The sequence below is a fragment of the Acipenser ruthenus genome, chromosome 4, assembly GCF_902713425.1.
Source record: "Acipenser ruthenus chromosome 4, fAciRut3.2 maternal haplotype, whole genome shotgun sequence".
NCBI classification, from domain to species: Eukaryota; Metazoa; Chordata; class Actinopteri; order Acipenseriformes; family Acipenseridae; genus Acipenser; species Acipenser ruthenus.
The window spans coordinates 8705660-8720762 of NC_081192.1; the positions used below are offsets into that span (position 1 = coordinate 8705660).

The following is a 15103-nucleotide window of genomic DNA, read 5'->3' on the forward strand; positions in this document are numbered from 1 at the left end:
TGGAAATATATGCATTAAATAATTGAAAATAAATAAATAAAACAATAAATAAATCAATTTATATATAGTACATGTTCCTCTTAAAGGAGTTATAACCAAGTCATTATCAATAGATCACATTTCATTGACAGAAAATCTGCCACTTTTTTAACATCTGTATACCCCATATTAAAGTATAAAAACAATAGTAGCAGATGGAATAACAGTTTCAGTGGTGGTCGCATCCCCAAAAGCTAGGTGAGCCACCATGTGGCATCTCACTTCCCATGTTGCTCCCCGAGGGTCATTAGAAGCCCCGTCTACATGGATACTTAATTAGGTATGTTTGTTTGCATCTTCAAAAGTACACATCTAAATTGTATTACATGATTAAAAATAATAAATGTATCTTTTTGTCATAATAACTACTAAAAGAACCACTGAGATGATCATATACATTAAAAAAAACAAGAAAAACAGAGTATTATTTTTGAAAATAGCAACTATATTATCAAAATCCACCTCAAGAGTGTTTGAGGACTGATCATCCCTGCATTCATATGTTTAATAAATGTACAGTAATGCAATGCTAAATAAAATGCTTGTTTTACAACTCCCCCCTCCCTCCCAGTGAGACTCAAACCATTAATCTATATTTGGTCCACAGTTAACAGCATATTCTTTTACAGCGTTCACCATTATAAGGGCTTTTAGTTGTTTAAGTTAGTCACTCAGATGCCTTCTTAGCAATACATGATGAAAAATCGTTTAAAACTGGAAATACCAACCTGGCCGCAGATGTAATAAAACATCTCTTGGTGTGACCTGTGAGCTGGTTGAGGTGGCATTCACCACTACCTTCACTAAGGGAGACTCAATAAAATCTGATATACAGCCTTTCTTAATTAGGTTGGACACAAGGTCACATCTTTCATGTAGTGCTGTTCCAACCAGGAAATCCTGTTGAAATTGTTGAAGCATAGAACACATTAATGAATGACTTAAATATAATGGCATTAAAACTGCTACATTACTAAGACAAAATGAATTTACAGTGGTATGCAAAAGCTAGTGTTAACAGAGGAGTCCCTTGGTACATATGCGACACTCCACGTCTACGGTTTTGTGAAACATATTTGAGGAGATGCCTAAAGCACCAGATTATACTACCATGATCTATAGCTGCACATTTCACTGATGATATTTATTTAGCAGCAAAATAAGAAACAAAAACCTGAAGTAAAATGTATTTGGGGGATCTCCTGCTGATAATTAGAAATTAGATTGATTACAAGCTTTAACAGTTGGTGTATACTGCTAGACTTGTACCATCTTGTGAGTTTTGATTTAAAATTATTACAAACACTTTTTTCACTTGCCCATCCTATGAATACAATTATCTGAATATGAAGTTTTGGCTTATTACAAGCAGCTAAATTATTTTATTAATTATTCTTTTTTATTTTGTTTGCCTTCCTTTCTATTCACTGTGCTTCTTTGAAAACTGCCCCCACATTGGTTTTGGCCATTCAACCATGGCCTAGTAATGGAAAACCCCTAATGTGCTTTCAAATACTGGAATAAACCAACACAAACAATAGCTAAATATCTACTAAGCTGGTCTTTGTTTATATTATCTAGAGCTTTTATTTATGTGGAAGAGACAAGAGCATGATTACATTTCATTATTTATCATCACAGTTTAAAAAAAAAATAGGAAATAGAAAAAGCAAACATGATCCTCTCATGATTTAATAACTTACATGTTAAAATTCAAGGTTATATTCTGATATAGTAAGTAACAGATTTTCTGTATTCTCTATTTCTTTACAGTGTTTGTGTATTCCTTTACAGAAATAACTATTTGGTACATGATATTATTACTTTGCCTCTGTTTTGTTAATATTAGTAGTACACAGAACAGGAAGAGCACTGTACCTCTTGAAAACACCACCCACATTCTGGCCCACGGTACAGACAGTCATTGCAGCTTGATATAGAGGAAGAGGTACACCTGTTACTGGCTGAAAAAAACAACAACATATGCTTGCATTGGTAAACGTTGTACCTATTGAAACACATCACAACGTGCAGTAGTGGTCTTTGTACATATAAATATTAAATGGTAAGAAATTAAGATATCAGTGACTAAAGTACATATGCTTTGATGATGCACATGTTATCCTCTTTTGGTATAACAAACTTTCCATCCATGTTTGGAAAAAATGGTAATAGATCAGAATTTGTTTACTTAAAATGTTCTCTGCTTCATATATTTAATGGATAATGCCATTACTGTGGCATGTTACAAGGTATTAATGGTAGTCCTGAGCCAATTATTTGAATGAGGGAGTATCATTATTACTGAGGATCACATCACAGTAATGGCATTATAACTATTATACTACAATATTTTAAAGTTACAGTAGAACCTCATTTATTATCCATGACTTCAATTATCCGTAGCTCCCTGCCGAGTTTTATCTCTGAAATACAGTACAATATTACTAATGTAGACTTAATGCATGCGCACACACACACACACACACACACACACACACACACACACACACACACACACACACACACACACACTTAGCACCAAACTGGACAACAGTAACCGTGATGATGACAGTGGCAATGCAGAAGAAGAGTAGACGCCAAGATAGCAGCTCTACAGATGTGAGGATTCATTTCTTGGTATGAACAGCAGAAGAATGCCGATCTTGTAAAATTTGTTCTCCTGAGGCAGTTACTTAGTGAAGCCCAGTAAACATATTTTCCCTGACTGAAACAAAAGCCTATGATGGATTTTGTCAAGGTTCAAAAGAACAACTTCCAGCAGTGGATTGTTTAAAAAAGCTGTTACAAAAAACACTTCTGTTGGTACGTATATTGTTGAAATGTAAGACAAGTTTAAATTACACAACAGGCTTGTTTATTTAGTTAAAAATTATAATATTAATAATAGAATTGTATTTTTTGTTTGAAATCCCAGAAAACTAGCAACACTTAGCTGCCATTATTTAATAGTAATGCGTGGAATAAATTAACGATAATACCTTGTGAAATTTCTAGCTGCTAGACACACAACTTAGTTTATAGGGAAATTGTGAGTTTTGATGGGCTGAATAGCTTATTCCCGTCATAAAACGTATTAATATCTTGTAGCTTTGTAGTATTTTTATTTATTTGTCATTATTATTTTTATTTATTTATTGGTAACAGAAAAAAGCTAGGGAAACAGAGTTGGTGGTATATCGCATTTTGAAAAGATTTTGCTAGGAGTAACACAGGAAAGGTTCATTTGGTTTACATTACTAGTTTCTGTATTTTATTCATGCATTCTAGTCACAATGACACCTCATTTGTCTGTGAATTTCTGCAATGACACCTCATTTGTCTGTGAATTTCACACATCCATGGACTTATGTCCTCCCCCAAGCATGCGGATAAACAGAGTTCTACTGTATTTATTTACCTTTGTTTGTCTGAAATATTCACTGTGTTGAATTTTTGAGAGCAGGCTTGAGCATCCCACTGAAGCATTTCATCAGTATGCAGTTGTTTTAGAACAGGTGTTGTTAATCAGTGCATCTTTTACATTACTGAGTAAAAACAGAAGGGCTGACTCCTCATAAAACAATGGGAGAGCAGTGTCTGGTTGTTGCATAATATAATTTATAATCCAGGTCTGGCAATGGAACATGAAACAAGCAATGTGATTGGTCGAGCAAGGTTCCAGTATATTGGATGGATACGGACAGTTGGAGCCTTGTCACATATTCGAAATCACTGCGCTGCCTCACAGAATTTAAAATACTGGTAGCCATCTTGTTTACAGTTACAGATGTACAGTAACTATAAAACTGAGTGACCAATTACCAGAAAATAAATTCCAAAAGTAGTAAGTAGACATGCCGATTTGGACGAAGAACAATGAAAAAGACTGGAAGATAGCAAAACGGGGAAAAAAAAAAAAAGAAATCACTGTCTTTCAGGACTGGCTGAAACAAAAACAAATTGTCTCTACTGTGGAAAATTCACATCTTAAGAAAATCTTTATACAATACTAAGGGATTTCTATGGAAATGTAAGAAATGCCCATGAAGAACAATATAACATTTCAAGCTACATTAGTCTTCAAGCTGGAATAAACCGCTGCCTGAATGAAAACAAAACTGGGGAATCTGTCAAAATACAATATTTTGCATGTTTCAATTAAATTAATTTACTTAGTTCAAAGTTATAAATGGGACTACTTTATTACCTTAGACATGATTTATGATTTATGCTTTTTCTTTTTTTTCAAACCCACTGTTTGACCTGGAGTATAAATTCAATAAGGTCTTCAAGGCGTCCCTATACATGGATTTACAACTATGTGTTACTTATTGTATAATCACAGTTTTGGTTTTTAAAATATATATATTTTTAACAGTAGGCCTACATTAGCCATAGATCCACAATACTATATAAGTACTCAGACATGACTTAACATTGTACTTAGTAATTACAGCTACATGATTTATATACAGGTATAGTATGTCCATTGCGGCTTTGTGGGCAAATTGGACAATTTATGAATAAATAAGCATTTCACAAGCATTTGTATCCATCATACCTGTTCCATACATCCTTTACTGTAAAGGCAGTGGAAACTACTAAAAGTGGGTGACATTCTTGTCTGTATGTAACAAGCCAGTGTTGATCACTGACCTAGGAACCGTGCCAACAGGCCATAATGTCCTGCAGCCATTAATGACAAACTAAACAGATTTTGACAGTAGTGTTTTTAAGTGGGTCAGGGAAAAGGAGGCTGTGTGGTCCAGTGGTTAAAAAAAGGGCTTGTAACCAGAAGGTCCGCAGTTCAAATCCCGGCTCAGCCACTGACTCATTGTGTGACCCTGAGCAAGTCACTTAACCTCCTTGTGCTCCGTCTTTCGGGTGAGACGTAATTGTAAGTGACTCTGCAGCTGATGCATAGTTCACACATCCGAGTCTCTGTAAGTCGCCTTGGATAAAGGCGTCTGCTAAATAAACAAATAATAATAATAATAAAAAAGCTATCACCAGCTTGACATGCAAAATAAGCAAGGTCACAGTCTCTCTCTCTCTCTCTCTCTCTCTCTCTCTGATTGTGGGAAAAGCCAGGAAGTAAGTGGAGTGCGGGAGTTGTGATTCAGGAGAGTCTAAGCTTTTGTTCATTTTTTTTGTGGTTGATGTAAAATGTGTGAACATTTTTGGTGAGTAAATATAAACAGTTAGTGTAATTGTGAGTTAGTGTTGTTTGTTCTGCTGATCGTAGATATGGCGTGTAGTTCGAATGCAGCGGGGGTACTGACTCGCCGACACGGCTGCCACCGTGTGTCCGATACCGGGGTGTCGCTGGAGGAGTGCCTAGTAACTGTGGGAGAGATTGTGGGCTTTAATAAAATAAAATCACCTTTAAGACGATCCCTCTAGGATGCAAAAACCCCAGTGTAATGTATTGTCATTTAGAAGACAAAGCGTTTATTATACAAAATGATCCAAATGCATTATTGAAGTAGCATGGAATTTTAATGAAGAAGGGACAAATTGCGTTGTTTTCGCCAGTTCAGGTACAATGAGGTGTTTTAATTGCAGAGAGATCCTTATTGTCTGAGAATAAGGGACAGGGAGCTCCTGGCGGGGAAGAGATTGGGGGCGATTGGAGAGGAGGAGGAGTAGCTCCCAGACCCAGAGCCCGAGAAGCCTGAGCCAGCGGAGCCTGAAGCTGAGTCTGCACCGCAACACAAGAGACACAGCCATAGCTAAGTGCAAACAGCCTCAGAACAAGAGGGAGGAGAACCAAAGCAGGGCTGGGTCAGTGTCTGTGGGCAGCGGAGAGATGACTCGGTCCTCCGGTGGCGTGAAAGTTGCGGAGAGCGGAGGTGACCCCAAGCCGATGCCGGAGGAGGGGCTGATGACTGGAGCTCCTCTTCAGCCTCCTGCAGGACAGGCTGTAGGAGCTGGGAGCAGATTTTACATTGAACATTTTTATTTTCGGGGTCCCCTACAGGCAAAAACACTGATCTTCTTCTAGGTCAGGCAAAGCTGGCTGTTTTAAAATCCAGGAAGAATAGGCCGACAGGCACAGGACAGGTGGATATGGTAAGGCTGTTCAGAGTGCTGGTGGTTAGCAGGTTAAAGGTTGATTTTGCCTATTTTAAACATTTTAATAACGTGCAGAGTTCTCAGGACAGGTGGTGTGTGGGAGAGGCTATCTACTCGGTCATTGGGGAGGGAGAGCTCACTGGGATTTTATAGAAACAAATATTTTTAAATCATAGTCTGTTTTTTTAATATATATATTTATATATATATATTTTTTTGGCTTTTAATGCTGATGCGCTGAGGAGGCTTTGGCCGATATCCCGGAATCAGTAGGAATATTTATTTATTTATTTTGGGCTTCTACTTTATTTATGAAATTGTAGCATTTTAAAAACTGAGATGTTCAATAAAGGATAGTTATTATTATTTATTTCTTAACAGACGCCCTTATCCAGGGCGACTTACAATTGTTACAAGATATCACATTATTTTTTTTACATTCAATTACATTATTTTTTACATACAATTACCCATTTATTCATTTGGGTTTTTACTGGAGCAATTTAGGTAAAGTATCTTGATCAAGGGTACAGCAGCAGTGTCTTCCACTAGGGATTGAGTCCAGAGCCCTAACCACTACTCCACACTACTGCCTAGTTAAAAGTCAAAGTCTCTCTCGCTCTCTCATATATATATATATATATATATATATATATATATATATATATATATACATACAGTACTGTGCAAAAGTTTTAGGCAGGTGTGAAAAAATGCTGTAAAGTAAGAATGCTTTCAAAAATAGACATGTTAATAGTTTATATCTATCAATTAACAAAATGCAAAGTGAGTGAACAGAAGAAAAATCTACATCAAATCAATATTTGGTGTGACCACCCTTTACCTTCAAAACAGCATCAATTCTTCTAGGTACACTTGCACAGTTTTTCAAGGAACTCGGCAGGTAGGTTGGGTTGGCCCAAACATCTTGGAGAACTAACCACAGTTCTTCTGTGGATTTAGGCAGCCTCAGTTGCTTCTCTCTCTTCATGTAATCCCAGAAAGACTCGATGATGTTGAGATCAGGGCTCTGTGGGGGCCATACCATCACTTCCAGGACTCCTTGTTCTTCTTTACGCTGAAGATAGTTCTTAATGACTTTCGCTGTATGTTTGGGGTCGTTGTCATGCTGCAGAATAAATTTGGGGCCAATCAGATGCCTCCCTGATGGTATTGCATGATGGATAAGTATCTGCTTGTACTTCTCAGCATTGAGGAGACCATTAATTCTGACCAAATCCCCAACTCCATTTGCAGAAATGCAGCCCCAAACTTGCAAGGAACCTCCACCATGCTTCACTGTTGCCTGCAGACACTCATTCGTGTACCGCTTTCCAGCCCTTCGGCGAACAAACTGCCTTCTGCTACAGCCAAATATTTCAAATTTTGACTCATCAGTCCAGAGCACCTGCTGCCATTTTTCTGCACCCCAGTTCCTGTGTTTTCATGCATAGTTGAGTCGCTTGGCCTTGTTTCCATGTCGGAGGTATGGCTTTTTGGCCGCAAGTCTTCCATGAAGGCCACTTCTGACCAGACTTCTCCGGACAGTAGATGGGTGTACCAGGGTCCCACTGTTTTCTGCCAATTCTGAGCTGATGGCACTGCTGGACATCTTCCGATTGCGAAGGGAAGTAAGCATGATGTGTCTTTCATCTACTGCAGTAAGTTTCCTTGGCCGACCACTGCGTCTACGGTCCTCAACGTTGCCCGTTTCTTTGTGCTTCTTCAAAAGAGCTTGGACAGCACATCTGGAAACCCGTGTCTGCCTTGAAATTTCTGCCTGGGAGAGACCTTGCTGATGCAGTATAACTACCTTGTGTCTTGTTGCTGTGCTCAGTCTTGCCATGGTGTATGACTTTTGACAGTAAACTGTCTTCAGCAACCTCACCTTGTTAGCTGAGTTTGGCTGTTCCTCACCCAGTTTTATTCCTCCTACACAGCTGTTTCTGTTTCAGTTAATGATTGTGTTTCAACCTACATATTGAATTGATTGTCATTAGCACCTGTTTTGTATAATTGTTTAATCATACACCTTACTATATGCCTACAAAATCCCTGACTTTGTGCAAGTGTACCTAGAAGAATTGATGCTGTTTTGAAGGCAAAGGGTGGTCACACCAAATATGGATTTGATTTAGATTTTTCTTCTGTTCACTCACTTTGCATTTAGTTAATTGATAAATATAATCTATTAACATGTCTATTTTTGAAAGCATTCTTACTTTACAGCATTTTTTCACACCTGCCTAAAACTTTTGCACAGTACTGTATATATATATATATATATATATATATATATATATATATACAAATACATTGTATTTGGTCAGATTTTTTTGTGGGTTGTAGTGGTATATAGAGGGAGTCTGAGAGAAGAAATGACACCAAAGTTTGGTGCTTTGTTTGGTGTGCAAGGTAATCAAACATACAATCTGAAAAAGTTATTGCCCCCTCTAGTTAACTCAACCCAATTAAAGGGATAATTAGGATCAGCTGTTTGAGTACTTTGGTTTACAACCAGGCCTGATTTGGGCCAGCCCTGCCCAATATAAATCTGACTAACTTTGGCCCTTACCATCGGAGTGAAGTTATCAGCACAGAGGTTCTTGAGGCACATCATGCCACGAACAAAAGAAATTCCTGAAGACCTCCGGAAAAAAGTTGTTGATGCCTATCAGTCTGGAAAGGGTTACAAAGCCATTTCTAAGGCTCTGGGGCTCCACCGAACCACAGTCAGAGCCATATTGTCCAAATGGAGAAAGTTTGGGACAGTAGTGAATCTTCCTAGGAGTGGCCGTCCTGCCAAAATCTCTCCAAGAGTAAGGCGTAAAATCGTCCAGGAAGTCACAAAGAACCCTAGAACAACATCCAGGGATCTGCAGGCCTCTCTCGCCTTGGCTAAGATCATTGTTCATGACTCCACCATCAGAAAGACACTGGGCAAAAATGGGATTCACGGCAGAGCAGCAAGGCGGAAACCATTGCTCACGAAGAAGAACATGAATGCTCATCTCAAGTTTGCCAAAAAGCACCTGGATGATCCTCAAGAGTTCTGGAACAATGTTCTATGGACAGATGAGTCAAAAGTGGAACTTTTTGGCCCCGTTATGTCTGGCGAAAACCAAACACTGCATTCCACAGTAAGAACCTCATACCAACGGTCAAGCATGGTGGTGGTAGTGTCATGGTTTGGGAATGCCTTGCTGCATCAGGACCTGGATGCCTTGCCATCATTGAAGGAACCATGAATTCTGCTCTGTATCAGATAATTCTACAGGAGAATGTTAGGCTATCCGTCCATGAGCTGAAGCTGAAGCACAGCTGTGTCATGCAGCAAGACAATGATCCGAAACACACAAGCAAGTCTACATCAGAATGCTTGAAGAACAAGAAATTTAAAGTTTTGGAATGGCCTAGTCAAAGTCCAGACATAAACCCCATTGACATGTTGTGGCAGGACCTGAAACGAGCAGTTCATGCTCCAAAAGCCACAAATGTCACTGAGTTGAAGCAGTTCTGCATGGAGGAGTGGGCCAAAATTCCTCCACGGCGCTGTGAGAGACTAATCAATAACTACAGGAAGTGTTTGGTTGCAGTTATTGCTGCTAAAGGTGGCGTAAATAGGTATTGAGTCTAAGGGGGCAATTACTTTTTCACACAGGGGCATTGGGTGTTACATAACTTTCTTTAATAAATAAATGAAATATGTATCAAATGTTTGTGTTATTTGTTCACTCAGGGTCCCTTTTATCTAATATTAGGTTTTGGTTGAAGGTCTGATTACATTCAGTGTCAAAAATATGCAAAAATGCAGAAAATCAGACAGGGGGCAAATACTTTTTCATGGCACTGTGTATATATACACACACACACACACATATATATATATATATATATATATATATATATATACACACACACATTAGGGATGGGACGAATACAGCGGTTTCGAATAATTTTCCTTTAAGGTCTCACTGAACCGACACATTTCAATTGAAAGCCAGTTAAACTTTTAAATCACACAATTAGGATGTGCTGGGTGTATAATCTACAAAGTGCTTTCAATTAAAAACAAATTGTCGCCTTTTAATCTGACAGGTGAATTTCACGTGGCCGATGTAGATCCACATTATAAACACATAAGCATAACAATAGTGTGTAACGTCTTCATGTAGGAGATATTTTTGCCCATTCTTCACCACATACAACTTTGAGTTCTGCAATTGATTTTGGTTTCTTTTTTGCAACAGCAGCCTTCAAGTCAATCCACAACATCTCTTTGGGATTCAAGATGAAATGAACAATCCATAACTGTAATCTTCCTTTTTTCCAGAAATTCCTTTGTAGACTTCAATAAGCCTTCTAGCACTGGGTAACAAATGAGAGTGCAAAATGTATTGATATTTTGCAGCATTCATTGATCCTACAATATAAAGATCGCCAGTGCCTGGGGAAGAAAAACAAGCTCATGCCATCACATAACCTCCATCATGTTTAACACTGGGCATGATGAAATTTTCTTTAAATTTTTCTCCTCTTTTCCTGCAAACATATTGCTCTTTCTTGGTGAAAAAAGTTTTAGATTCGTCTGACCATAAAATCTGGTTGAAGAAATCATCAGGCTTCTTCAAGTATTCAATGGAAAACTCCAATCGCTTTCTTTTGTGTATTGTTTTTAACAAAGGTTTGCATCTTGGTTTTCGCCCATGGACATTCATCTTGTTCAGGTATCATTGAATTGTTTGATTGTTAATTTCTTGACCATCTGCTCTCAATTCTTGTGTCAAATCTTTTGCAGTAATCCATGGATTTTTTTCCGGGCTGCTCGAAAGATTCTTCTTCCAGATTTTGCAGAAATCTTTCTTAGTCTTCCACACCTGGAGCTAGTTGCAGTAGTTCCGGTTCACACAGTGGTTTTCAGTAAACCGAATCTTTCTGCTATTTTTCTTGTAGTTTTTCCTTTCTATTAGTTGTATCACTGCCATTTTGAGATTGTTGCTGTACTCTTTAGTTGTAACCATCTTTGTTGCTGTTTTGAATCACAAATTTCCAATTTATTTTTCAGCCTTGATGATTATGTATTTATTTATTCTATAATTATCATCAGGTGTTGGTTTTCAATCATGGCAATTGTCAATAATTAGCAACGAAAGGGTTTCATATGAAATATGTTGATTGCCCAAAAACTTTTGTCAAAGTATGAAATTAGTTTGTGTATGTTATTTCTCATTTTATGCATGTTATGTCATAATTTTCTGTTTTATTATAAAGCTGAATCTCTACTTTAATTTCTATCTTTCAATAGAGCAATTAGAAATTATAGAAATCACTTTCTTTGTGGTTTTTCTGCCCAAATACTTTTCTCTGCGACTGTATATATACTGGGTACCGGGACTTATTTTAATGCTGGTACTGGGTACCGGGACTTATTTCATCTGCTTTTCATCCAACACGGATGCATTCATCCACTCACACAGTCCACTAGTGCAACGTTTCTCAAATGCTGCTTGCATTCTGTTTCCTCATACTGCTGCTGTTTCTGTTAGCTGCTATTGGCCACCATTAACGTCATTACAATCACTGTATGTTGATTAGCTGAGCTTTCATTCTGATCAGATTTCATTTTGACATGCATCACAAATCTCTGCCCATTCTGCTTTGTGTCAATGCTCATTGATTGATCAACGAGAGAAGACTTTAGCAGTGTGACATGAAAACAGTGGCATGAAGTAATTATTATTTTCTTGTGCGGATAAACTATGTGAATATTGGAGTGAACATTGCTGCACAAGAATTAAAGGCAAAAATTCATGTCATAAATTACATAATTGATAAATATTAGAAATAATGATCAGTGTGTTTTGTCTTGCAGATTTCCTTGCCAGAATTTGCACAAAAGTTTCTAAAATGGCAAGTGATGTGTGGGACATTAGGGATTAACATTAAAAAAACATGATCAGCAAAGTGCTGCTTCAGATTTGGCGAGTCAGGGACACAGATGCAGATGTGAGTCATGCTTTCACACTGCCCCAACTTGCAAGCTAAATGTTAAGTACAGTGATCAAAGTTTTGTTTTGTTGTGATCCTAGTATTTTCTGTTATGAGGACTGTAATTAGGGTTGCCAACTGGCCCCATAATTCTGGGACACTTTAAGCCAGGTCAGGTTTTTCAACTCACCTCTCTAAACAGCAAATGAATTGATTTTATTGAACATGTAAGAGTGTGAATTGCGTGACCTGTCACTAAAGGAATTTAATTGTTTTGCTTACTAGTTACCAAAAGCATACACCTGTCCGGGGGCGGGAATTACTTCCTGTGGGGATCTTTGATTTGCTGTATTTGTCTGATTGGGGCAGGGCTGTGTGAAGCAGGAAGAAATATTAAGTAAATAGAACCTTAACTTAAGAGTGAGAGTGAGTGCAAACTTCTCTGTAACTACAGAATTGCACTATTTTGATAGATATTTTTTACCATATAACATTTCAAGGAATACGAGATTAATACATGTTGTTATGATGCTCTCTGGATAGAATCGCCGTCGCAATTCAACAATTCAACACATGTATTGAAGCTGCTCACGCAATTCACACCCATTTTACTCGTTGATTTAAAATCAATTCATTTGTGGTTTAGAGGTGAGGTAAAAAAAAAAAAAAAACTTGACCTGTCTTGGCAACCCTAACTGTAATAAACTGTGAAACGTACAATGCCCCCCTTTTTTTAAAGAGTTTATTTAAGTTAAATATGAGTTTTCACTTGCATGTACATCAAAAAACAAAAGGGCATAAGTAAACCACAGTAATCATATCACTTTTGAAAATGTGTCTTTTGCAAGATTGCTTGTGTAGGAACCATAATGCCAGGGAATAAAAAAAACAAACAAAAAAAAAAAACCTGTGATGTCTACTTTTAAACTGTTTCTAACTGAAATACACTAATCTTTTTCTGGAATAGATCATGGTAATTCATCTACACAGAAACACAACAGAGAAGCACACATGATGTATTATTGTAGGATAAGTAATAAGTAAAAAATATATATATAAAACATAAAATAAATATCAGGGATATATGTTCTAATGGAGTTTGAAATTGCCAAGTCAAGGACATACTGGTATTTTGCATTGTTTGACTTACACCTTTTTGTATAATTTGTTCATAACACAGTTTATATATATATATATATATATATATATATATATATATATATATATATATATATATATATATATATATATATATACATTTTTAGAACATCAACACTTTTTTTTAGGATATCTTGAAAAAGAATCCCCTCTGTGCAGCAGGTACTGCATCGTGTAACATTTCTTAATACTTATCATTTAAGGTTTAATTTAAGCGTTATATTACAGTACATAGTGATGCATGCAGAGGCTACAAATCTTTCAGTATTTTCAGATTCGTTGTTAATGGTGAACTGGTTATATTTTATTTTTTAAGGCTTCTTTTGTATTAATAAATGTTTCGTGCACCGATATGCATACATTTTAAAAGTGTTTAATCATTGTCACTCATGTCTTATTTATTTATTTATTCATTTATTTAATGTTTACATTCGGTTGCGCATGACTACCTGCATTTTTTCTTTTTTTGATGGAGCATTTCACCCCTGTGTGTGTGTGTGTGTGTGTGTGTGTGTGTGTGTATATATATACTGTATTACCATAGCTTACAGAGTTTTCAAAGAGATGTGTGTGTCCCTCACTTAACCAGAAGATACTATTCACAAGTTACATACAAGTGCATGCAATATTTTTTTTTTTTTCTATTTCCAGTTTAATATAATTTGCGTCTTCACCCTATGGTGTACACTAACATTGTCCAAGGAAACTATTGTACGATTAATACAATTTAGTGCTGTGCACTATATGAAAATAGGCACTATATGAAAATAAATAAACAAGTGTGAAAAATGTAAGGTTGTTATGCTTATATTAAGGAATAAATGTATGTAATATTCACACTTACCAGACTCACACGTTCCAATCGTAGCAGTGAGGATGTATACAGTGCAGACCATCTTCATTAGAAACTGGTAGTATTTACGTAGACAGCAGGAAATCATAGCAGCTGAGAGGAGAGTTTTACAGTTTGCTTCAGTGCCAGACGATCAAACACTGATGTGAAATCCCCTGGGAGAGAGGAGATCTCCGCAGCTTAACAAAGAAAAGAAACTGGAAGTGGAATTCACTGACATTTTTTTTACACGTTCTCGTATTTACCAAATAACCTTGGTAATCCTTTTCGCATTTCTCAGACCCGCTTAAGCACGTACCAAAACAAGGCTCATTTGTTTGTACAACCCGCTATTTTTTCAGGAAAATATAATTTTTTTTGTTTCGACTCAACTCAGCCGGCAGGTGTTGTGCTTTGTCTTTCATTCTCCAGACACCAAAGTCGTCCTTGAACTTCAAAATTCCTTTCGGGATAATCACGCTTTTGTATTGTTTCACCGCTTTGTTCGAATTTGAAATCCGTCTACGCGTCTCTGTAGCTGCAGTGGTGAACCAGTTAATACCATGGCAACGCTTGCAGCCCACTGACAATTTAATGAATAAAAGTGCTCTAGTGCTGTGTAGGCGGTATAAAGAATGAAGTGATATCATTGCCCAATTAAAAAAGCTTTTTTTGTTTATTTTATTTATTTATTTATTTATCTATTGGTCGTAAGGGATTACATTTAACTGTATTTGGTTTAATATACTGTTGTCTGTTGAGTTAGCAGGTGTACATGCCCACGGGTTAGTATTTTGTAATGGTTCTGCTCTGTGGGAAAATGGGGACAATTTAGATCCTAGTTCCTCATTACTTGTTACTTGTTTGCTGTAAACGTGACGCAATACAAGAAGAATTCTGGTAAAGTGTTAAGCTACCAACTACATTCAATGTTCATTCGATGGGCAAACTATCGTCTGAATGTAGGTTCCCAGAATTGTTCCATTGTTTAAGTACATATTAACACTG

The 15103-nt window shown here is 37.0% G+C and overlaps 1 protein-coding gene across 1 annotated transcript in view; it reads right to left on the reverse strand.

The window, feature by feature from the left end:
* The window catches only part of LOC117399441 (integrin beta-8-like), a 28285-nt gene extending 13610 nt beyond the window's left edge, over window positions 1-14675 (reverse strand). Inside the window, exons 1-3 of the mRNA XM_033998596.3 lie at window positions 14108-14675; window positions 1918-2003; window positions 768-939 (exon numbers count right to left, since the gene is read on the reverse strand). Coding sequence (XP_033854487.3) covers window positions 768-939; window positions 1918-2003; window positions 14108-14204 — 355 coding nt within the window. The 5' untranslated portion in view covers window positions 14205-14675. The remainder of the gene's footprint in view (window positions 1-767; window positions 940-1917; window positions 2004-14107) is intronic.
* Window positions 14676-15103: the final 428 nt, after the last annotated feature.